We start from the raw sequence: 24,896 nt of genomic DNA on the forward strand, positions 1-24,896 counted from the left end.
GAGCCCTCTGGTGGTTCGCGGCTCAACTGTGGCCAAGTACAGCAGATGGCAGCACGACAGAAGGCGTTGGCTACGGCGGCGTGGGGCTGCTCCATCAAAATAGGGACAGAGACCCAGACTTTGGGAGCGATGATGAGTGGCGGCTGGAAAACATCCTGGACTTCCGAGATGAGGTGCTGGACCTCCCCGAAGAGGCGTGTGACCTGGAGGAATTGGAGTTCCTGGTTGAGCAGGAATGGGAGCTCGAGATTGCCTACAAGCGGCTGTTTGACAGTGATCAGCAGCCTGGCATGGCTCCGGTTGCCTGGGACTGTCCGGGAGAAATAGCAGACAGCCACAAAGATGAGAAGCAAATGGGGCCAGGGGTGCCCCTATGTTTTCCTGTGCTAACCGCAATGGAAGAAGCGGAAATGATACAGAGGGCACTGCGAGTCCTAGAATGCCGGAACGCACCGGAGGTCCCCCAGGCAGCGAGACAAGCTAATAGAATTAAGGTCTCAGAAAGGGGAGTTGAGACAGGCACTGGAAGGCTGGGAAATGGTGATCAGCAACAAGTCCAGAGTATCACATCCGGTGCCCCAGCAGAAGCGCTGGCTACAGGGCAGAGTGCCACTGGAATCTGCCCAGCATCAGAAAAAGAGTTGGATCCGGAGAGTCAGAGATAATCTGCGTGAGCTGTTTCCCCAACAGCAGATATCCCCACCGGGAGTAGAGGAAGCAATTCTCCCTCCCCAGCAATTGGTTACTACCCCAATGTTCATCCCCCCAGCAGAAGCGCTGGCTACGGGCAGAGTGCCGCTGGCCTCTGCCCACCCTCAGAGTTAGATCCAGGGAGTCCGAAGGATGACCTCAGTGAGCCGTTTCCCCAGCACTTGGACACTACCCCAGTGTTTATCCCCCCAGCAGAAGCGCTGGCCCCTGCCCAGCCCTCAGTATGTTTTTGGAAGGTTTGGGAGACAGCCCCTGTCAGAAGTCACCCCAGTGGCTGGTCACAGAACCGGCAGGGGAGAAAACCCTTCCCCCTCTCCAGCGGCTGTACCCAACTTTTGTATATATCCCCCCGGCAGAAGTGCTGGCTACAGGACAGAGCGCTGTTGGTCTCTGCCCAGCATCGGAAAAAGAGATGGAGAATCCGTAAATTAGTCCCTGCAAGATACCTTCTCAGCGGCTGATAACTACACCAGGAGAAAAGCAAGTACCTTTTCCTCCCCAAATGCATAGCCCTACCAGCCTACGTTCCCTACCAGCTGAAGCGCTGGCATCGGGGCAGAGGATTATTAAGCTCCCCCCAATATCTGCAACCCAGCCCCGGATCAGGGGAGTGTGGACAGCTGTTCACACTCTGCAGCGGCTGTTTTTATTTCCGGGAGACCATATGTGCGGTTTTGCTCCCCAGCGCCAGAGTCGTACTTCTACTTTTCCTGTTTGCCTGGGGTGGAAGTTTGTGACTAACACAGGTCCAGACCAGTTGAGGGTCAGGAACCTAGTTAGTCTGTTTTTAAAAGGGGAGAAATGTGACAGAACCCACTGTCACTGTGTGTTTTGGAAGGGACTGTGGGCAGGCCTGTTACCCGCAGATTATGGAGATACTGGAGACCTGAAGACAAGCTGGGAATTGAGATAATGTAATGTAATGCTACAGCCCTTCTCTCCCACCCCCCCCCCCCTGTTGCTGTGTCTAATTGTCTTGGTTCATTGCACATAGACAATGGTCTGGACTGGAGACGTCTCTCCGCAGGGGATGTGTATTAAGAGGCTGCCTGCTTACCATAATCTTATTGGCCCGGATTCACGTAGCACTTACGCCGACGTATCCCGCGTAAGTGTAACGATGCGCCGTTGTATCTGTGCGCTTTGCCCATAGAACTAGATACGCCTGAAAATAGGCTTCTTACGACCGACGTAACTTGCCTACGCCGGCGTATCTTGGGCGCATATTTACGCTGGAGGCATAAGGGGATTTTCGATTCCCATATGCAAATGAGTGAGTTACGCTGATTCACGAACGTACTTGCGCCCGGCGCATTAATATAAGCTGTTTACGCAAGTTGTACGTCCGGCGTAAAGTTAAGCCTCATAAAGCAGGGGTAAGTCATGTTAAGGTATGGACCAGGGAACAGCCGTCGTATTTTACGTTGTTTACTTAGTAGTACGTGAATAGGGCTGGGCGTAGATTACGTCACGTCGTAGGCAGTGATTCGACGTATCTTATGGAGTATTTTCGACGTGATTCTGAGCATGCGCACTGGGATGCGTCCATGGGACGGCGCATGCGCCGTTCGGCCCATCATTTGCATGGGGTCACGCTTCATTTAAATGGATCACGCCCACCTTCCACCTACTTTGAATTAGGCGGGCTTACGCCGAGGAATTTACGTTATGCCGGCGCAGCGTTGGGAGCAGCCGATGTTCCTTGTCCCCCTCCCCTCTTTGACAAGGCTAAGGGGAGTGTCCCTAACGGTGTGTAAAACGGTATGCTTTGGATTTAATAAACAATTTTAGGCTCTGCATGTTTAACCCTCAACACCTGTGTGGATTGTCTCGTGATTGAGGGGTTAAGGGCTGGTTATGGCGAATCTGCAGGCTGCGGGTGCGTTTGAAGGACAGAAGACACAGGTCTGGCGGATGTGCCCACCTGGGGTATCTGAGATCCGTCACACAGACGTTGATAGATTTTTTTCTAGTGACAGCTTTTCTAGAATTCAGTAGGGTAGATATCACTGGTCCTGAGATGCCTTGGTCCTTTAACACCCTGGCTTCAATAGCCATGCTGTCAAATTTAGAGACTGTAAATTGGGGTGGAATATGGGACCTCGAGACAGTAGGTCAGGGCGCTTTGGAAGCGTCCATTATCCGTCTTTTGTCAGTCTGACAATCTCTGGGAACCAGGGCAATCTGGGCCAGGCTGGGGCTACCAGAATGACTGGGACCACCTCCGAATCCTGCGCAACAAAAGTGGAAGGAGAGGGATCGGAGGGAAAGCATAAACCAGGGAGTACTGGCATCTGCTCCGATTGCCAGAGGATCTCTTGTTCGAGAGACAAACTGTTGTAGTTTGTTGTTGAATCTGGATGCCAGTAGGTCGACCCTTGGCCATCCCCAATGCTGGCAAATTTCCTGAAACACCTCTGAGTGTAGGGACCAATCCTCCGGGCAGATCTGCTGGCGGCTGAGATAATCTGCCTTTCAGTTCTCTACTCCCAGGATATGGATTGCCGATATCATTGGCACATACTGTATCTTTCTGCCCAGTCAAGTATGTAGTTCACCTCCTTTAGAGCTTGAACGACTCCTGGTACTGTCTTGGTGGTTTATATATGCCACAGCAGTGGCATTGTCAGACTGGACTCATAGGATAGTCCTGAAGTTTCAGCGTCCAGGAGTGTAGGGCCAGACATACTGCCCGTAATTCCATGATCTGTTCCTGACTATCTCCCCTGGGCTGAGAGTCCGTCTAGGGTTGCCCCCAGCCTGAGAGACTGGCATCCGTAGTCAGTACTTTCCAGGTTATTGGGAGAAAGGATTTTCCCTTTCGCAGGTTCTGATCTTGCAGCCACCAACTTAGGCTTAAGGATGGCTGAGGGAATAAGCACATTGGATAATCCAGGCCTTTTTGTTCCCCTGTTCCAAGTCAACAAAATGCTTTGTTGTAATGGCCTGGAGTGGAACTGGGCATAGGGTACTACCTCGAAAGAGGATACCATCCCCCCTAGAAGGCTCAAATAGAGCCAAATGGAGGATTGTCTGTTGCCCCTTATCTTCTGTACCTGATTCTTCAGGGCGCAGATCCATACTGGTGGTAAGAATACTCTTGCTTGGACCCTGTTTGGGATCAAACCTGGATACTTTAGATTCTGAGCTGGTCTCAAGTTTGACTTTTTGGTATTTATGATCCAGCCTAAGCTCTTTAACCACCTCAATACAGGGCACTTTCACCCCCTTCCTGCCCAAGCCATTTTTCAGCTTTCAGTGCGCCACACTTTGAATGACAATTGCACGGTCATGCAACACTATACCCAAATGACCATTCATATCACTTTTTTCCCCCACAAATAGAGCTTTCTTTTGGTGGTATTTGATCACTTCTGTGGTTCTTATCTATTGCGCTACAAACAAAAGAAATGACAAGTTTGGAAAAAAGAAAAACAATATTTTTTGCTATAATAAATATCCAATTTTTATTTATTTTTTTAACAATTTTTTTCCTCAGTTTAGGCCGATATGTATTCGCAATAAGCGATACGCAATAAGCGTAAGTTATAGTGTCTACAAAATAGGGGACAGATTTATAGCATTTATATTATCATATTTTTTTACTAAATAATTGCAGCGTTCTGCGATTTTAATTGTGACTGCGATATTGCGGCAGACATATCGGACACTTTTGACACATTTTTGGGACCATTCACATTTATACAGCGATCCGTGCTATAAAAATGCACCGATTACTGTATAAATGTGACTGGCAGGGAAGGGGTTAACACTAGGGGGCGATAAAGGGGTTGTTACCTAGGAAGTGATTCCAACAGGGGGAGGAACACACAATCGGTCTCCTCCCACACACAGATCCACGATCCTGCATTGTGACTGAGCAATCGCGGGTGCCCGGCGGACATGGCGGCCGCCGGGCACGCGCATCGGGTCCCCAGTGGGCCGGGAAGGCGAGGACGTCATATGATGCCCGCCCAGAACAAGAGCCGCACTGCCCAGCTGTCGGGCGGCAAGTGGTTAAATACTGTACTGTGTGTAATATGCTATGTTCTAGAGCCTGTACCGAGTGATCTCTGAGCAGGAGGCCATCCAGGTACCTGAGCACCAGAATCCCTTGGGCTCTTAAAAAGCTAGTACCTTTGTAAATGCCCTAGAGGCTGTAGCCAGTCCGAAAGGTAAAGCCACAAACTGAAATTGACGTTCCTCTACTGCAAACCGTAGGAACCTCTGGTGAGGCTGAAAAATGTAAAATACGCATCTTTTATATCGATGGAGGCTAAAAAGTCTCCCCTCTGAAGTGAGGTTACTACTGAGCGGACAGACTCCATCCGAAAGGATTGCATCGTTAGAAACTTGTTCAGGGATCTTAGGTCCATGGTTTCTGAACCATAAACAGGTTTGAGAAAAACCCTGTGCCCCTTTCGAGTATCGGAACTTCTACAATTACTCTTTGATGCACTAGGTCAGGGGTCCTCAAACTACAGCCCGTGGGTGATTTACCCAGCCCACGGCACGGACTGACCCTTTCATAAGATCGCAGCACTTCCCCTCTCCTCCGCTACATTATTCACACAAGACGCAAAGCATTACAGGTCCAGACAATGGGTGGGACTTTGAGTTAAGAAGCGGGTAATTGATTACTAGGCAGCGGGGTGGTCCCAGCAATCAATCATCTGCCTTTCACTTGAAAAGTCCTGTGCTTTGTCTGGACCTGTCATGCTTCACGTTTTGTGTGAAACGGGTAGGGGAGAGGGGAGTGCTGCAGAGGGGAAGTGCTGTGATCTTATGGAAGGGACAGTGTAGTATCGCTGGGGGGATCTGTGATATGGTAGCTTTGTGATTGGGGGGGGGAGTCTGTGATGGAGAGGAGTCTGTGATGGAGAGGAGTCTGTGATGGAGAGGAGTCTGTGATGGAGAGGAGTCTGTGATGGAGAGGAGTCTGTGATGGAGAGGAGTCTGTGATGGAGAGGAGTCTGTGATGGAGAGGAGTCTGTGATGGAGAGGAGTCTGTGATGGAGAGGAGTCTGTGATGGAGAGGAGTCTGTGATGGAGAGGAGTCTGTGATGGAGAGGAGTCTGTGATGGAGAGGAGTCTGTGATGGAGAGGAGTCTGTGATGGAGAGGAGTCTGTGATGGAGAGGAGTCTGTGATGGAGAGGAGTCTGTGATGGAGAGGAGTCTGTGATGGAGAGGAGTCTGTGATGGAGAGGAGTCTGTGATGGAGAGGAGTCTGTGATGGAGAGGAGTCTGTGATGGAGAGGAGTCTGTGATGGAGAGGAGTCTGTGATGGAGAGGAGTCTGTGATGGAGAGGAGTCTGTGATGGAGAGGAGTCTGTGATGGAGAGGAGTCTGTGATGGAGAGGAGTCCGTGATGGAGAGGAGTCCGTGATGGAGAGGAGTCCGTGATGGAGAGGAGTCCGTGATGGAGAGGAGTCCGTGATGGAGAGGAGTCCGTGATGGAGAGGAGTCCGTGATGGAGAGGAGTCCGTGATGGAGAGGAGTCCGTGATGGAGAGGAGTCCGTGATGGAGAGGAGTCCGTGATGGAGAGGAGTCCGTGATGGAGAGGAGTCCGTGATGGAGAGGAGTCCGTGATGGAGAGGAGTCCGTGATGGAGAGGAGTCCGTGATGGAGAGGAGTCCGTGATGGAGAGGAGTCCGTGATGGAGAGGAGTCCGTGATGGAGAGGGGTCTTTCATGGAGAGGAGTCTGTGATGGGGGGGGTCTGTTACAGGGGGGGGGGGGAGTCTGATGAAGGCATTCTGTGAAATACTAATAAGTTAATGTTGATTAAAACTGTTTTGTGCACTACAAAAAAAATATGTGCAAAGGAATTTGTTTATATGTTTTAGACTATAGTCCGGCCCACCAACAGTCTGAGGGACCGTGAACTTGCCCCCTGTTTAAAAAGTTTGAGGACCCCTGCACTAGGTGATTTAGTCCTTGAAGTAACAAGCCTCTTTTTTGAGGAACCGAGGGGACGCTTGATCTTAAAAACCTCTGGGAGGGGCAACCCCCACAACACCAGCCTGTAACCGCAATATATAATTGAGGCGACCCATTCGCCCTGAATTGTTGTTATCCAAATGTCCAGCAACCTTCCCCCCACTGGAAAGAGTGGGGGGCGTCACCTCAAAAGGAGGGCTTGGTGCTGGGTTTAGAAGAATTTTGGACCCAGGGTATTTTCTGGCCATGGGGCTTGCACCTGGCCTTAGCACTCTGTGGGTGGCGGAACTGCCCTGGCGCTGCGACATTTGAGGAGGCAGTCCCTGAAGTTTTAAATGAGGGACGTCTGGTGCTTTTCTTCACAGGAAGTAGAGAACTCTTCCCACCGGAAATCTTTTAGGTATATTTTTCCAAGTGATCACTGAACAGATATTCCCCATGAAAGGGAAAGCCTGCTAATAACTTTTTACAAGGAAGCTCGGCTGACCAGTTCTTTAGCCATAAAAGTCTGCGCATATGTACAGACATGACAGCCAGACGAGAAATCTGCTGTATAGAATCCTTTAAGGCACAGGTGTCAAACCACAAGCCCCGCAGGCCGAATCCGGCCCTCCAGGCCATTTCATGTGGTCCTTGCAACTCTCCTGCAGCTGCAGAAGAGCTCCAGCCCTCCTCCAGACCCCTACTTTCAAGCAATGCATCCAGCTTCTTCCCAGCAGCAGCATAAGGAAAGGGGGTGCACTGGGATGTAAGGGAGAGTAGGGAACTCAACTTCTGATGGTGGGGTGGCTCTTGACATCTAATGTAAGGAGAGGAGATGCGCTAGACATCTAATCTTACAGATACAACCTGCCCTTTTGAGGACAATCATAATGCTAATGCGGCCCACAATGAAATTGAGTTTGACACCCCTGCTTTAAGGCATCAACAGCAAAACGCAGCGTTTTGAGGAATATCTGTCTTATCTTCAGGCAGATTGTCCTCCTGGTTAGGCCTTTTGAGCCAATCCAAATACCAATTGCTGCAACAGCTGGCTGAATAGCTGCACTGGTCAAAGAAAGGGAAACCTTTAACAATGACTCCAATTTCTTGTCAACAGGGTCTTTCAGGCCCTGTGCATTATCTATCGGACAGGTTAATTTCTCATTTAGGCTAGGTTCACACTGCTGCGAATTCAAAATTGCACGATTTTACCGCAATTTTGTGGCCGCGAATATAAGTCTATAGAGCTGAATTCGCATTGCACACGGATCAAACTCGCACAGGACCCTTTTTCCCGCCGCTTATATTCGCAACGCATTGATGTGAACGGCACTAATGTTAAACTATGTAATTTAAATGACTTGCGAATTTGAGAAATCGCAACTGCTCAAATTTGCAATAGAATTTGCAGCCGTGTAAACCGGGCCTTAAGGAGGAGACAGCGGCATCAACTGCTGGCATACTCCATTTTTTAACAAACCCTTCGTCCATGGGATATAAAAGGGAAAACCATCTAGGATTAAAGATCCTATCGGGATGTTACCAATCGGCATACACCTCCTGTTCCAACAGGGGGTATAGGGGGGAAAGTCTGTGTGGCCTGAAGAGGTCTCAGAGATCCCAAAGAGGACCCAGGGGGCTCATTTACCTCTGTAAGAGGCATTTTAAAGGCAGAACGGACCATTTCGGTCAATGTCTGGATGAGAAGCCTCTGTGACTGAGAGGCAGACATCAGGTTGAAGTCCTCTTGTCCAGACTGCTCGGAATGAAACTCAACTGCCGGGCACTCCATCAAGTCCTGAGCTCTAGGCTTTTCCCCATCCTCGACCCATTCCTGCTCCAGACTAGGAGGCTTCGGGGTGGGATATATGTCACACTTCCTGCTACCCTGCGGGATGTTGGCGATCATATCAGCAATCCTGTGCTCTAATCCGGCTAGGGCTGAGGACAGTTTATCTTTATAAAGGGTGAAGCAACAGCATTGACTGTAGGCACAATACCAGATACATAGTTACATAGTTAGTCAGGTTGAAAAAAGACACAAGTCCATCCAGTTCAACCACAAAAAATAAACAAACAAAATTAAAAACACAGTACAATCCCATACAACCAACTCCATACCCACAGTTGATCCAGAGGAAGGCAAAAAACCCCAGCAGAGCATGATCCAATTTGCTACAGCAGGGGAAAAAATTCCTTCCTGATCCCCCGAGAGGCAATCGGATTTACCCTGGATCAACTTTATCTACAAATCTTAGTACTCAGTTATTTTATGTACATTTAGGAAAGTATCCAGGCCTTTCTTAAAGCAATCTACTGAGCTGGCCAGAACCACCTCTGGAGGGAGTCTGTTCCACATTTTCACAGCTCTTACTGTGAAAAAACCTTTCCGTATTTGGAGGTGAAATCTCTTTTCCTCTAGACGTAAAGAGTGCCCCCTTGTCCTCAGTGTTCACCGTAAAGTGAATAACTCAACACCAAGTCCACTGTATGGACCTCTTATATATTTGTACATGTTGATCATATCCCCCCTAATTCTCCTCTTCTTAAGAGTGAATAAATTCAGCTCCTCTAATCTTTCCTCATAGCTGAGCTCCTCCATGCCTCTCATCAGTTTGGTTGCCCTTCTCTGCACTTTCTCCAGTTCTCCGATATCCTTTTTGAGAACTGGTGCCCAAAACTGAACTGCATATTCCAGATGAGGTCTTACTAATGATTTGTACAGGGGCAAAATTATATCTGTCTCTCTGGAGTCCATACCTCTCTTAATACAAGAAAGGACTTTGCTCGCTTTGGAAACCGCAGCTTGGCATTGCATGTTATTATTGAGCTTATGATCTACCAAGACCCCCAGATCCTTCTCCACTACAGATCCCCCCAGTTGTACTCCCCCTAGCATGTATGATGCATGCATATTCTTATTCCCTAAGTGCATAACTTTACATTTATCAACATTAAACCTCATCTGCCACTCAGTCGCCCAATTAGACAGAGCATTAAAGTCGGCTTGTAAATTGGCGACATCCTGCAAGGACGTTATTCCACTGCATAGCTTGGTGTCATCTGCAAAGACAGAAATGTTACTTTTGATCTCAGACCCAATATCATTTATAAATATATTGAAAAGTAAGGGTCCCAGCACTGAACCTTGGGGTACACCACTGATAACATTGGACCATTCAGAGTAAGAATCATTAACCACGACTCTCTGAATTCTGTCTTTCAGCCAGTTTTCTATCCATTTACAAACTGATATATCCAATCCTGTAGACCTTACCTTACACATGAGCCGTGTGTGCGGAACTGTATCGAACGCTTTTGCAAAATCCAAACATATCACGTCCACAGCCACGCCTCTGTCCAGGGTTTTACTTACCGCTTCATAAAAGGAAATCAGGTTTGTCTGACAACTTCTGTCTTTCATGAATCCATGCTGTCTGCTGCTTAAATAGTTTTTTTTCCAGCAAGAACTCATCCATGTGGTCTTTTATTAAACGTTCCAGTATCTTCCCAACTATAGAAGTTAGACTAACAGGTCTATAGTTACTTGGTAAAGACTTTGTTCCCTTTTTAAATATGGGCACCACATTGGCCCTGCGCCAATCCAGTGGTACTATTCCTGTCATTAATGAGTCCCTAAATATTAGATACAGTGGCTTTGAAATGACAGAGCTCAACTTACCTAGGATCCGTGGGTGGATGCCATCTGGTCCAGGTGCTTTATCCACCTTTATTCTGTCTAAATATTTCTGGACCATATCACTTTTGAGCCATTGTGGATTTGGGGCTGTGTCACTACCACCCCCATTTTAGACATGAGCACCCCCATGCTCCTTTGTATACACAGAGCTGAAGAAAGCATTTAATAAATGTGCCTTCTCTTTGTCCCCAGTCACCCACTCTAGATTATTTTGTAAGGGGCCTACATGCTCGGACTTCACCTTTTAACTATTATATTTAAAGAATTTTTGGGGGTTTGTCCTACTATCTTTTGCAATCTGTCATTCATTTTGAATTTTTGCATCCTTGATTTCCTTTTTACATATCCTGTTATATTCTTTGTAACATTTAAACAACACTAGTGTTCCTTCATTTTTATATTTTTTTAAAAGCTACTTTCTTATTGTTTTTAGCTTTTTTAACTTTGACCGTGAGCCACATAGGTTTTATTTTTAGCCTTTTAAACTTATTGCCCATGGGAACATACTTTGCAGTGAGGTTCCACACAGTCTTTTTGAAGAATTCCCATTTCTGTTCTGTGTTCATCTGTGCCAATAGTCCCTCCCAGTCAAAGTTCTGGAGAGCAGCCCTCATCCTTGGAAAATTTGCTCTCTTAAAATTGAGTGTTTTAATATTTCCTGTATGTATTTCTTGCTTATAGTTAACATTAAATGAAATCATGTTATGATCACTGCTACCCAGGTGTTCCTTTATCTGAACATTAGTAATAAGCTCTGCATGGTTTGAGATTATCAGGTCCAACAGCGTATCATTCCTAGTTGGGGCCTCAATAAACTGCACCATAAAATTGTCCTGCAATAGGTTTTTAAATTTGGCTCAGATTGCCCGGAAGCCTCTGGTCTTTCAGGGGATACAGCACTAGGGATACGACTAGGTTCATCAGGAACTACTGATGACATAGGTGTGCCCTTCCCTGTAGTGTTAGTCCCAGTGCTCTTTTTGGAAGACATGATAGCCACAAACAGAGTACTTTGGTGTGTGTGTGACAACACCCTTTTGAAGGGAGACCCTTTAATGGGGCTCACCAAGCCCCTATGCAACAATCCTGCTAAGCACCTTTAGCCTGCCAAGCAACACCTGGTGACTCACGTGACCCGGGTAAGAAGAAAATAAACCACTGCAAGTGTTTGTTCAGAGCCTGCTCTGTGTCCCACAGCCGCCATTTGGAAGCACCACATGCTTGGCTTACCCAGCTTAACCACTAGGGTACCGCACGTCGTCAAATGACGGCGGGCGGAATACCCTATTGTTCTGACAGGACGTCATATGACGTCCTGTCATTTAAAGCCGCTAGGGGGCGCGCACGCTCCAGTCGCGTCACTGGGAACACAATGCGCGTGCCCGGCGGCTACGATGGCTGCCGGGCACCCGCGATTGTCCAGTAACTGAGCGGGGACGTGGAGCTCTGTGTGTAAACACAGAGCTCCACGTCCTGTCAGGGAGAGAGGAGACTGATCTGTGTCCCTTGTACATAGGGACACAGATCCGTCACCTCCCCCAGTCACCCCCTTCCCCCTACAGTTAGAACACTCCAAGGCTACACATTTAACCCCTTCCCCGCCCCCTAGTGGTTAACCCCTTCCCTGCCAGTCACATGTATACAGTAATCAATGCATATTTATAGCACTGTTCACTGTATAAATGTGAATGGTCCCAAAAATGTGTCAAAAGTGTCCGATGTGTCCGCTATAATGTCGCAGTCCCGGAAAAAAAACCCGCAGATTCCTAGTAAAAAAAATAAAAAATCATTATGTCCCCTATTTTGTAGGAAATATAACTTGCGCAAACCAGGTTATTGCAAAAAATGTTTTACCAAAAATATGTAGAATAATACGTATTGGCCTAAACTGAGAAAAACAAATATTTTTTAAAAAAAAAAATTGGATATTTATTATTAGCAAAAAGTAAAAAAATAGTGTTTTTTTTTTCAAAATGTTTGTTTATAGCCCAAAAAATAAAAACCGCACAGGCGATCAAATACCACCAAAAGAAAGCTCTATTTGTGGGAAAAAAAGGACGTAAATTTTGTTTGGGAGCCACGTCGCACGACCATGCAATTGTCAGTTAAAGCGACGCAATGCCGGAAGCTAAAATTTCATCTGGGCAGGAAGGGGGTGTAGGTGCACAGTAGGCAAGTGGTTAAATAGAACGCCGGGACGTGCATGGTCCCGGCAGAAGGGCATAGCTGTATTTGCGTCTGATGCAAATCCCTGTGCGCCAAAAATAAAAGACCACTGTGCATGTGCGGCGAAGCCGCGTGTGTCATGGCCGCCAAACAACTGAATATACAGTGACGCACTTGCGAAAGCCTGTTCGCCATGGTGAACCAAGTGAAAATGCGCCATCATACACAGTGGCGGTTCGTCCATCGCACAGCCTCTGAAATACATAGATTCATGCATTGCATGAATCTATGTATTTTCGCCGCTGCCGCCCACTTTTCAGATGGCCGGATGCTGAGCGCCGGCCATCTGAATAACGGCAGCTGGTTGGCTGTGTGGAAGTGCCCATCAGAGCCGCTGCACAGCCCTCAGGCTGTAGTCGGCTTCCTGAATGCTTTTCTCGGGACGTACCGGCGGTGCGTTCCTTGGATAAGACTGACAGGCGTCTCAGCCAATCAGGTTCACCGGTTCTGGTTATCGGTAACCTGATTGGCTGAAGCGTCATCGAAGGCGGGAGAAGACATTGAGGGACGGTAGAAGCACGGCCGACCCCAGAAAGGTAAGTGCCAGGCGGGGGGGGAGGGGGCATTTTACAGGTCACAGTGGCAGCATTTAACTGGGCACAGTGGCTACAATTGCTGGGCACAGTGGTAACAATTGATGGCACATATAGGTCACAGTGGCAGCATTTTACTGGGCACAGTGGCGACAATTGCGGGGCACAGTGGCGACAATTGCGGGGCACAGTGGCGACAATTGATGGGCACAGTAGTAACAATTGATGGGCAAAGTGGTGACAATTGATGGGCACAGTGGTGACAATTGATGGGCACAGTGGTGACAATTGATGGCACAGTGGCTGTGTTTGATGACATGGCACAATGACTGCGTTTAATGGCATGGCACAGTGGTGACAATTGATGGTATAGTGGCTGCGTTTGATGGTATGGCACAGTGGTGACAATTGATGGCACAGTGGCTGCATTTGATGGCATGGCACAGTGACTGCATTTGATGGCATGGCACAGTGGTTGCGTTTTAAGGCATGGCACAGTGGCTGCGTTTTAAGGCATGGCACAGTGGCTGCGTTTTAAGGCATGGCACAGTGGCTGCGTTTTAAGGCATGGCACAGTGGCTGCGTTTGATGGAATGGCACAGTGGCTGTGTTTGATGGAATGGCACAGTGGCTGTGTTTGATGGAATGGCACAGTGGCTGCATTTGATGGCATGGCACAGTGGTTGCATTTGATGGCATGGCACAGTGGTTGCGTTTGATGGCATGGCTCAGCCAATCAGGTTCTGGTTATCGGTAACCTGATTGGCTGAAGCATCATCGAAGGCGGGAGAAGACATTGAGGGACGGTAGAAGCACGGCCGACCCCAGAAAGGTAAGTGCCAGGCAGGGGGCATTTTACAGGTCACAGTGGCAGCATTCAACTGGGCACAGTGGCTACAATTGCTGGGCACAGTGGTAACAATTGATGGCACATATAGGTCACAGTGGCAGCATTTTACTGGGCACAGTGGCAACAATTGCAGGGCACAGTGGCGACAATTGATGGGCACAGTGGCGACAATTGATGGGCACAGTGGCAACAATTGATGGGCAAAGTTGCGACATCTGATGGGCAAAGTGGCGACATCTGATAGGCACAGTGGTGACAATTGATGGGCACAGTGGTGACAATTGATGGGCACAGTGGTGACAATTGATGGGCACAGTGGTGACAATTGATGGCACAGTGGCTGTGTTTGATGACATGGCACAATGACTGCGTTTGATGGCATGGCACAGTGGTGACAATTGATGGCACAGTGGCTGCGTTTGATGGCATGGCACAGTGGTGACAATTGATGGCACAGTGGCTGCGTTTGATGGCATGGCACAGTGGTGACAATTGATGGCATGGCACAGTGGTTGCGTTTGATGGCATGGCACAGTGGTTGCGTTTGATGGCATGGCACAGTGGTTGCGTTTGATGGCATGGCACAGTGGTTGCGTTTGATGGCATGGCACAGTGGCTGCGTTTTAAGGCATGGCACAGTGGCTGCGTTTTAAGGCATGGCACAGTGGCTGCATTTGATGGCATGGCACAGTGGCTGCATTTGATGGCATGGCACAGTGGTTGCGTTTGATGGCATGGCACAGTGGCTGCATTTTAAGGCATGGCACAGTGGCTGCGTTTTAAGGCATGGCACAGTGGCTGCGTTTTAAGGCATGGCACAGTGGCTCCATTTGATGGGCACAATGAGGCTGCAATTTTTTTTTTTTTTTTTCGTTTGCGTCCCCCCAAAATTTTGGAGCACCAGCCGCCACTGATCATACAGGTAAGGTGAAAAACAGCTAGACACAAGCAGAAGAAAGTACACTTTGCAAACACCCAGTTAGCCAAAAAGTTCCCTGTATGGTCACCACACACAGGTGTCCAGCCCTTAGCTAGCTTGACTGATTGTTACAATTATTGGAACACCCCACAATATAATAATAATAATAATAATAATAATAATAATAATAATAAAGGGGTTTCACTTGCCCATCCAGGCACAGGGCCACTTAGAAACTAAGGGCCCAATCTTCACCCTTCGTGGTGGGTTTCAGTCACACAGGACCTTCAGGGACTTTGTCCCCTTTCAGTCTTACGGTCCACCCCCCTGGCCCTGTATAGTACCCTGCAGGAAATGCCTTAGCGCTGTAGTGTCCAGAATTTCCACTCCGCAGGGTCAGGGTTGCCAACTTTCAGTAAATTTACGAACAGTTTATAAAATCTGTACTTTTTGCATCTGTCCTTGATTGTCCATTACGGACATGTAGGCTGCATGTCCATAACTGACATTCATTACCAGATGCAACAATTATGGATTTTACAAACTGTTTGTAAATTTACTGAAAGTTGGCAACCCTGCACAGGGTCCATCGCCCAGATATGATCGGTCAATCCCTTGAATTATTTTGGAACCGTTTGTGGGAAGAGAAACCTGGAGCTCAGAGAGCTCCAACAAACTGTGCCATGAATGTAGACGCTGGTAAAAAAAACGGATGTGCTTCCCATATGGAAGGGGTTATATATGGAGGGGAACTTCCTGTGTAAAGATTTTTGATCTACCAGTGTTATTCACCTGAAATATAACCCAGCAGGTAATGAATATTAGCCTGGCCTCTGTGTCCCATGGTGTATGAAAAATACATATTTTTTTTTAAATTTGAGACTTTGCGATCTTGTTACTTTGCTTTAAAAAAAGTACAGGGGGAGATATAACCCCAAAAAAAAATTGCAGTTTTTTCAGTGAAGCTGCCCAAGTAATGCACAAGGGCTTTACGTATAAGATGCAGAAAATAGATCATTGTAAATGCTTCTGGTACCTGAACCCCCTACCCACGACAACCAACACAGATATCAACTGATTGATAATGAACTGATACTGATTCATATGAAGGATTGTCTGCGAGTTTCACAAGAAAGAGCATTATATTCTATCATGTCCAAGGAACAAATAAATTTGTTAACATTTGTGGACATTAATACCACCCTATCTGGTCTGAGAATGGGCAACAACTCCTGGGCTAGCGTCTATGTTGCCATAGAGCTAGTACAAGTCTGGGCTTTAAATAGCTAATGGGTAGCCCTCAACTCAAGTTCCCTATTGCACTGCCTGTCCCCTTCCATAAACAGTTCTGGTCCAAGTTGGCCAAGAAACAACAAAGGAAGAAAAATGCAACAAGCAACCAGAACTCTAATGAGATCACTTGGCAAGTTAAGAAAATGCAGCTTATCACCAGATGCGGTATATATATATATATATATATATATATATATATATATATATATATATATATATATATATATATATATATATATATATATATATATATATATATATATATATATATAAAGGGCTGTGACTGATTAAAATTTTTATGTTCGATTTATTTATTTTTTTTAATCGATTAATCGACTAATTTCGATTAATTAACGCACATACAGATACAACTACTTTTAGCTGATCTTGCATTGTAACTCTGCATTAGCCACTGGTAAATGTGGTGGGGGCAGTATGGGGGCAGATGTGTATATTCTTGCAGTATGGGGGCAGATGTGTATATTACAGCATCTGCCCCCATGCTGTAATATACACATCTGCCCCCATGCTGTAATATACACATCTGCCTCCCATACTGCAAGAATATACACATCTGCCCCCATGTGTACATTACAGCATGGGGGCAGATGTGTATATTCTTGCAGTATGGGGGCAGATGTGTATATTCTTGCAGTATGGGGGCAGATGTGTATATTCTTGCAGTATGGGGTCAGATGTGTACATTACAGCATGGGGGCAGATGTGTATATTACAGCATGGGGGCAGATGTGTATATTACAGCATGGGGGCAGATGCTGTAATATACACATCTGCCCCCATACTGCAAGAATATACACATCTGCCCCCATACTGCAAGAATATACACATCTGCCCCCACCACATTTACCAGTGGCTAATGCAGAGTTGCAATGCAAGGAGATCAGCTAAAAGTAGTTGTGTGGCAGATGTGTACATTACAGCATGGGGTAGATGTGTATATTCTTGCAGTTTGGGGGCAGATGTGTATATTACAGCATCTGCCCCCATGCTGTAATATACACATCTGCCCCCATGCTTTAATATACACATCTGCCTCCCATACTGCAAGAATATACACATCTGCCCCCATGTGTACATTACAGCATGGGGGCAGATGTGTATATTCTTGCAGTATGGGGGCAGATGTGTATATTACAGCATCTGCCCCCATGCTGTAATATACACATCTGCCCCCATGCTTTAATATACACATCTGTCTCCCATACTGCAAGAATATACACATCTGCCCCCATGTGTACATTACAGCATGGGGGCAGATGTGTATATTCTTGCAGTATGGGGGCAGATGTGTACATTACAGCATGGGGGCAGATGTGTACATTACAGCATGGGGGCAGATGTGTACATTACAGCATGGGGGCAGATGTGTACATTACAGCATCTGCCCCCATGCTGTAATATACACATCTGCCCCCATGCTTTAATATACACATCTGTCCCCATACTCCAGGAATATATACATCTGCCCCATGATGTTACCACACACAGATGGTTGACCTTTCTTACCTGACCCATCTGCAGTAGCTGATGGATACACGTGCGCAAGGGAAGAAGATACAAGCAGGCGGGCAGGTGATGATGACGTCAGCGCGCCGCTACTCGGCTGCCGCCGGGTGGACCAAGATGGCCACGGCTCCGGAGCTAGGCCGAAGCCGCGGCCTTTCCTATGGGCGAGACCGCGGAGCTCACTCCGCGGATCGTCCTCGATCAAAATAATTTTAATCGACCAAAGAAATTAACGATTAATCGACCAATTAATCGTTAATTTCCGCAGCCCTAATATATATATATATATAACATACATACACCATGCAGGATCAGATTAGGCTCCCTGCGCCAAGACATATGCCAGGTAGGAAGCCTAATAAAAGACCTTCTTCACCTCACAAGACTAACACACTTTCTTGCACCCTTTCTTGCTGTACCCTTTCTTGCTGTGCCCCTGGCTGGATCTTACTTCCACGAAGATCACAAGCTAGGGTAAAATTAAGAGCATCAAAAAAAGCCTATTTGTAAAAACGTAATGAAAGAGGCACTCTGATGTTCAGATATGTACGGTCTCTGTTTCTTGTGGCCTGCAAGTGGACAATCTTTCTGATGTGCTGGTATGGGGTAGAAAGGAAATAAAGGGCTAGAAAACTGAGGCTGTGTCTCCATACAACAGAAGACAAATATAGCTATCACTCCATTTGGCTGCAGGTAAGTAGGAAAGAAAGCAGGGAGAGAGTGTTGGTTATTTCTAGTAAGTTCAATAAAAATGAATGAATGCAGCATAAATGTTGTGATTTGTGTTTGTCGATCGGTTTTGAATATATATATATATATATATATATATATATATATATATTATTTTTTTAAGCACAATTTGTATTTCGCTACTTTTCATAAATTTCTTTAAAGCGTAACTTCACTGTTGAGAAAAAAAATTCCCCTCTGGGAGATCCATGTACATTGCAAGGATTACAACCTTTGTTGCAGATTCTTACTTTTTGTTATTCTGAAGCAATTCATGTGTGTTTGTCAGTGCCTCTGTACTGAGTGGGTCTAATGGGAGTGGTTTCATAATTAACTGTCAGGTGTGCAGCTGCAGGGCACGAATGAGGAAATCTGCTGGACCTGCATCCCTTTAGACATGCTCCTATTGAAAGTATCTCTCCAAAAATGAAATTTTTGTTGCAGGGAATGCCTGAAATCTGACTTGTATCTTAGGCAGACTTCTGGGAAAATTGGTGAGCCAGTCACACAAACAGAAATTATGTTTCTGGGGAGTGGTCAGTGCACACACTGTGTACAGAACAACTCCATGTAGCCACATTGCAATGCATTCTCAGAAAATTACAGTGGCTGCAGATTGAAAAGGAAGGTAATTTTTAATAACATTCAATTACAATATGATTAGTGTCACAAATGTAAGTGATATATTATTTTTTCTTTATTTTCTCTTTTTTCCCCCCACGAAAGTGGAGTTACCCGTTAAATAATCTCTATCTTTTCAGGTCTAACAGATTTTCTTTTAAGTCATACAGTTCTCTTTATGTGGGCTTTTCTATTTATTTTACTCCTATTTCAGGTTTGTATAGTTTTTCCTTTTTAAGGATTGCATACTTCTAGGCCAGGGGTCTCCACGCTTATTATTCAAAGGGCCAGTTTACTCTCCTTGAAACTTTAGGAGGGCCGGACTGTGGCCATCAGGAGTAGAAAAAGTTCCAGCATCAGTTGATGTAAACAATGCCCCATCACTGGTGTCATTGGGCACCATTGGGAGGAATTGTGCCCCATCGTTGGTGTCATTGGGAGGAATTATGCCCCATGTTGGTATTATTGGAAGGAATGGTCCCCAATCATTGGTGTTATTGGGCCCCATTGTTGTTGTAATTGAGAAGAACTGTCCCCCTTTGTTGGTGTCAGTGAATGAAATAGTGCCCCAAGGGTAAATAAAATCAAGCAAAGGGCCGCATCCGGCCCCCGGGCCGCAGTTTGGAGACCACTGGTTCTAGGCAAAACAAAAAAATGTATTGGTCATTTATGTATTATGGTATGATTATGTATATGTTGCAATAAACTGAATCTAGATCTAAAAGGTTGGGATGTTTTAGGTTATTTACTATTCAATACTAATATGCTTGCAGTATGCATGATGTTCCACAATGAATACATCCGATATGCAAAAATATTGATTCCCAATCAGACAAAAATGGTTTGTAATGGCACTTTATATTTACAATTGCAAATTTTTTTTTTTTTTTTACCCTTTTATATATTATACCCAAAGACAGTTTGGACATACTGTTGTAGTTCCAACTGAAAGTTTTATAAAGCATAACAAAAAAACGATCTGCATTATAGCAAACCTTAGGTACTCCATGTTTCTTTGGACTATCAAGAGAAGCCTGTCCTTGTTTTCGGTCATGTTCTGTTGGGTCCCACTTATTTTTTTCTGTTGCAAAATGTTCAAAAGCTTCCTGGCATGACATCCTTGACTTGTCAAACACAACCTTCTTTGTACGTGGTACAACATAGACTGTAGGAATAAGCTGTCTTGGCTTGAATTCTTCTTCTGTGAGGTCCAAAGAGTAGTCACTGCCTTTAAGAGTAGGGATAGAAAATAATTCAGTGCAAATGAAAGCCCAAAACATGCTTTCTGAAATATTTTAGTCATATACTGCGTGGCTTTGAAAAACATACTGCATGCAGGAGCCTTTTACAGCAAACAAAAAGGCAATGTGTTGGTGTTAAAGCATTTGTCAGCCCCCCAAAAAATGGATCCTGCTCCTTTAAAGCATGTTATATGTTATATTTCCCCCCCTGTAACACTGTCATCAGCAGCCTGCTATCTGCTCTTCTCTGCTCCTGTGTCCTCCTCCCCTTCTCCTCTCTGTCTGTGTGTGAGCCGCCCCTCCCCCTGCTGCTGCTCTCATAACACTAACATGTATACACCATCAGCACTACCTCCTATTGCAGTGGTTTGCCTCTTTGTGAATGATTTATAAACATAAATGCTGTAAATACCCAATTTAAGAGCTGAGCTTGCGATCACATGACCAGCCAGCTCTCTCCTCCTCCCCTCCAGACTGACATTAGAAAAGGAATCTCAGTCCCGCCCTCTGCATCTCTCAGAGAAGGAAAAGGAGAAAGCTAGACAGTTGCACGATCGCAATCTTGGCTGAAAAATTAGGTATTTGCAGCATTTTTTTTTTTTATAAGTCACACACAGAGGTGGATACTACAATAGGTAGGAGGCATTGCTGATGGTGTATACAGGTTAGAGTTGTTTAACAACCACTTTATCTGACACAATAGAAAACAGGGCAATTTTCCTTGTATACAGTGGTTGTAAACCCTTGCAAATACCCTATGTAGAGACTACTCTCAGATGATACACAAAGATTAAACAATTCCCTCTACATCAGTTGCATATGTTTATCTGCAGTCTTCTTTTCTCTAGTCGTTCAAAATGCAGAATACAGCTTGTCTGAACTTCAAAAAGCAGGGCCGGGGAGCTGAATTTACACTCTGCAGAGTTCAGTGAGGAGAGCTGGGAGCAATGTGTAGGGAAGGAACACATCTCCCTTCTATGTGTGCATTCTGGAGCTCCCTCTTAGGCCCCGTACACACGATAGAATCCATCCGCTGAAAAATCCCAGCAAATGGGTTTCAGCGGATAGATCCTATGGTGTGTACACTCCAGCGGATCTGTTTCCGCGGATATTTCTCCCCTGGGATGGATTCCAGCAGATCGAATATTTGCTGACATGCCAAACAAATCCATCTGCTGGAATCCATCCCAACGCATGGATCCGCTGGTCTGTATAGACTCACCGGATCCATCCGTCCGAAGGGATCCCCCGCATGCGTCGTAATGATTCGACGCATGCGTGGAATTCCTTATATGACGGCGCGACACGTCATCGCCAGAGGATTTCGGCGCGGATTTCAATGCGATGGTGAGTACACTCCATCGCATTAAAATCTGCTGAAATCCTCGAGAGGATTTATCCGCGGAAGCGGTCCGCTGGACCGTATCCGCGGATAAATCCTCCCGTGTGTATGGGGCCTTAGTATCAGGGAAACTGGTCAGAAGTGACAGCAGAAAAACAAGGCAACAGACAGAAATTACACTTCTAGCTCTGGATTTAGACAAGTACACACTATAGAGGGATACACTTTCATATTCATATTGTGTTCATATTTAATGCCTGAATATTACAACCATTTTAAGCATTGTACTGCATAGAGAACAACTGCCTAGAGCAGTACCAGCATATTTGGTGTGAACAAGCCCTAAGTGAACAAAGCTTCGGCCCATCAGACCACATTGCATTGCAGAACGCCGACTAGTAATCCACAGATATACAAGGATACATACACAATAGTAAAAAAAATACATAATATTAACCACCTCCGAAAGATTTACCCTCTTCATGACCAGGCAATTTATTGCCATATGCATTGCGTTACTTTAACAATTGCGTGGTTGTGTGACACTGTACTCAGATAGAAACTTTTCCCACAAATAGAGCTTTCTTTTGGTGGTATTTGATCACCATTTTTGTTTTTTTGTGCACTATATACAAAAAAAAACGACCGACAAAATGTATTCTGCTACATATTTTTGGTAAAAAAATAAATCCCATCAGATGTATATTGGTTGGTTTGCACAAAAGTTATTGCGTCTACAAACTATGGGATACATTTATGGAATTTGTATTTACTTTTTTTTTTTTTTTTTTACTAGTAATGGCGGCAATCAGCAACTTATAGTGGGACTGTGATATTGCGGCAGACAAATTGGACACCGACACTTTTTTTTTATTGAACCAGTGACACGAATACAGGAAAACTGCTGTAAGGTGGTCATTAACTGGTTAATATAAAATTGATAGACTAAAGTTAGAACAAATTGTTTTTGGAGAAGTTTTTCTTGACAACTCTTTTCTTTTGGCCCATCACAGGATTGGCAGCATCACTGGACAATTAGAATGTGCAGGAGGCAAGATGAATCATAAGCTCTGGCACTGAAATTGCAAAAAAGAAAAAAAGAAAAAGAAAAAAAATGTAATGGCCTGAAACAGGTTACAAAGGTTGCTTATAGTAAGACCCCTTTCAAACTGGGGCGCTTTTCAGGCGCTTTAGCGTTACAAAAGTGGCTGTAAAGCGCCTGAAAGAAGCCTCATCTGCAATCCCAATGTGAAAGTCCGAGCGCTTTCAGATCGAGGTGCTGCGCTGGCAGGGCGTCAAAAAAAGTCCTGCAAGCAGCTTCTTTACAGAGCTTTAGGAGCAGTGAATACACCGCTCCTAAAGCACCGCTTTCTATTGAAACCAATGGGGATCCCTTGCAAAGCGTCTTGACAGCGGTGCTTTGTGGGCGCTCTTAACCCTTTATTCGGCCACTAGCGGAGGTTAAAAGTGCCCAGCTAGCGCTTGAAAAACGCTAGTAAAGCGTTGCTAGTTTTGGCGGCACTTTACCAGCATTTTTCGGGTGCTGGCAGTGTGAAAGGGCTCTTAAAGCACTCGAGCTTTCACATTGGGATTGCAGACAAGTCTTCTTTCAGGCGCTTTACATGTGCTTTTTTTTTGCGCTAAAGCGCCTGAAAAACCTCCCAGTGTGAATGGGGTCTATCAGCTACAGGCAATAGTTTAGCTGTCAGATTGTTACTGCTGCTTGTGGTCCTGTTAGGGAAATATAACCTTATCTCCTGACATGCTGGGACAGAAAATTACAAAGGTTCTAGGTCCTTGGTCACTCTATCCCAAAAAAATAAAAATCTTAAACTCTTAAAATAATCCCAACACTAACCTAACCTTTAAAGTACTGTCTAGCACTTTAATCAATAAAAGGTCATCATTTAGTTTACTGGGTATGTGAACCAATCGAGAAAAACCAAACACTCCAACACCAAGATTTTGATACCAAAAAACGACTGATCGGAGAATGACTGAAGGATCAAAATAACCCAGTAAGCAATGCAGTGCAAGTTTAGAATGGAACCATGGACCACAGATACACCAAGGTGTGTGCAGTGAAACTGTTGGCGTTGGGCACCACCTTCCTAACGTGGCAATAGTTGTGTTTACAGGAGTGACTAAACTTTAGAGAAAATGAGCCGGTCAGGACTGTATTACCAACAGCAGCAATTAATTTTGCATTTCTCTACCCTAGAAAATGTTTTTCCACCCACAAACAAAATGCAGAACTCCAGGAAAAAGGCACTTTGTGTCCTTAACCTCCTTAGCAGTAATCCAGAGTGTGGCTCTGGGTTAACATTCAGTACCAATAGCGGTAACCCCCGAGCCACACACAGGATTGCATCGCAGTATCCAGGTACAGTTACTTACCTAGTCCCTAGGATCCTGCAATGTCTCCCGCTGTGTCCTCTAAAGGATCCTCCGTCTGATGCATCAATGTCCTGCAAGCGTTAAGATGCATGGGGACGGAGCCCGACGGCAAATCAAAAAAGTAAAAAAAAAAAAAACTCGCACACACAATATATTGTAATCTGTAGATTACATTACTGTATCAAATCATTTGACCTCAGTTTTGTCCCTAGTGCTTTTTCCAGTGCCCTACCTGCACTCTTATATTATATATACCACTCTTTCTGCCTGGAAACTTGAGAACGTTCATGGCATCCAAAAAATAACCCTCTACATCAAACGCGATTGTGATGTCGGACTTTGTGCAGTGACGGGTTTCAAAATGTTCCATACCCGGGAGGTTAACCAAACCAATATGCAGTGTCTAGTATTATAGTGACTAGTAATAATGCACCCTTGTTTGGACAAATTTCAGTGTTTTTGATTTGATTACATTATTGAATAAAATGTATTATTTTTTATAATTATAATTTATGATTTCGTGTTTCAAACTTTATCATACCCGGGATGTCTACTAGGCTCTTGTTTGGACAGATTTAAGTAAGTTATTCTTAAGAATTACAGGCCTACAATATAAAAACACCATGTCCATGCAAAACAATGTACCGCTTTGACATTCAAAAATCAGACAGCCAGAGAGGTCAAAGATGGTGGCCCTGTTACCACTACTAACAAGCCTACTGCATTCAGAACACAGCCATCTGCCCCAAAGTGAAGGGGAGGCCCCTTAGAGGGTTCAAGGGCAAGTATGCAAGATGTGGCCACCGGCTGAAAATACTGGTGGGGAGGGGGGGTTGAACACTGGAAACTTCAGTCTCTAAGCAGTAGTCTCCAGGATCCAGAGC

General features: G+C 45.5%; 1 protein-coding gene across 2 annotated transcripts in view; it reads right to left on the minus strand.

The window, feature by feature from the left end:
• Positions 1-24,896, minus strand: part of KDM4B (lysine demethylase 4B) — a 609,325-nt gene that overhangs the window by 253,980 nt on the left and 330,449 nt on the right. For both annotated transcript variants that reach the window (XM_040322534.1, XM_040322533.1), the window contains exon 11: positions 20,028-20,260. In XM_040322534.1, coding sequence (XP_040178468.1) covers positions 20,028-20,260 — 233 coding nt within the window. The remainder of the gene's footprint in view (positions 1-20,027; positions 20,261-24,896) is intronic.

Source organism: Rana temporaria, chromosome 1 (assembly GCF_905171775.1).
Source record: "Rana temporaria chromosome 1, aRanTem1.1, whole genome shotgun sequence".
In the NCBI taxonomy this organism is placed as follows: domain Eukaryota; kingdom Metazoa; phylum Chordata; class Amphibia; order Anura; family Ranidae; genus Rana; species Rana temporaria.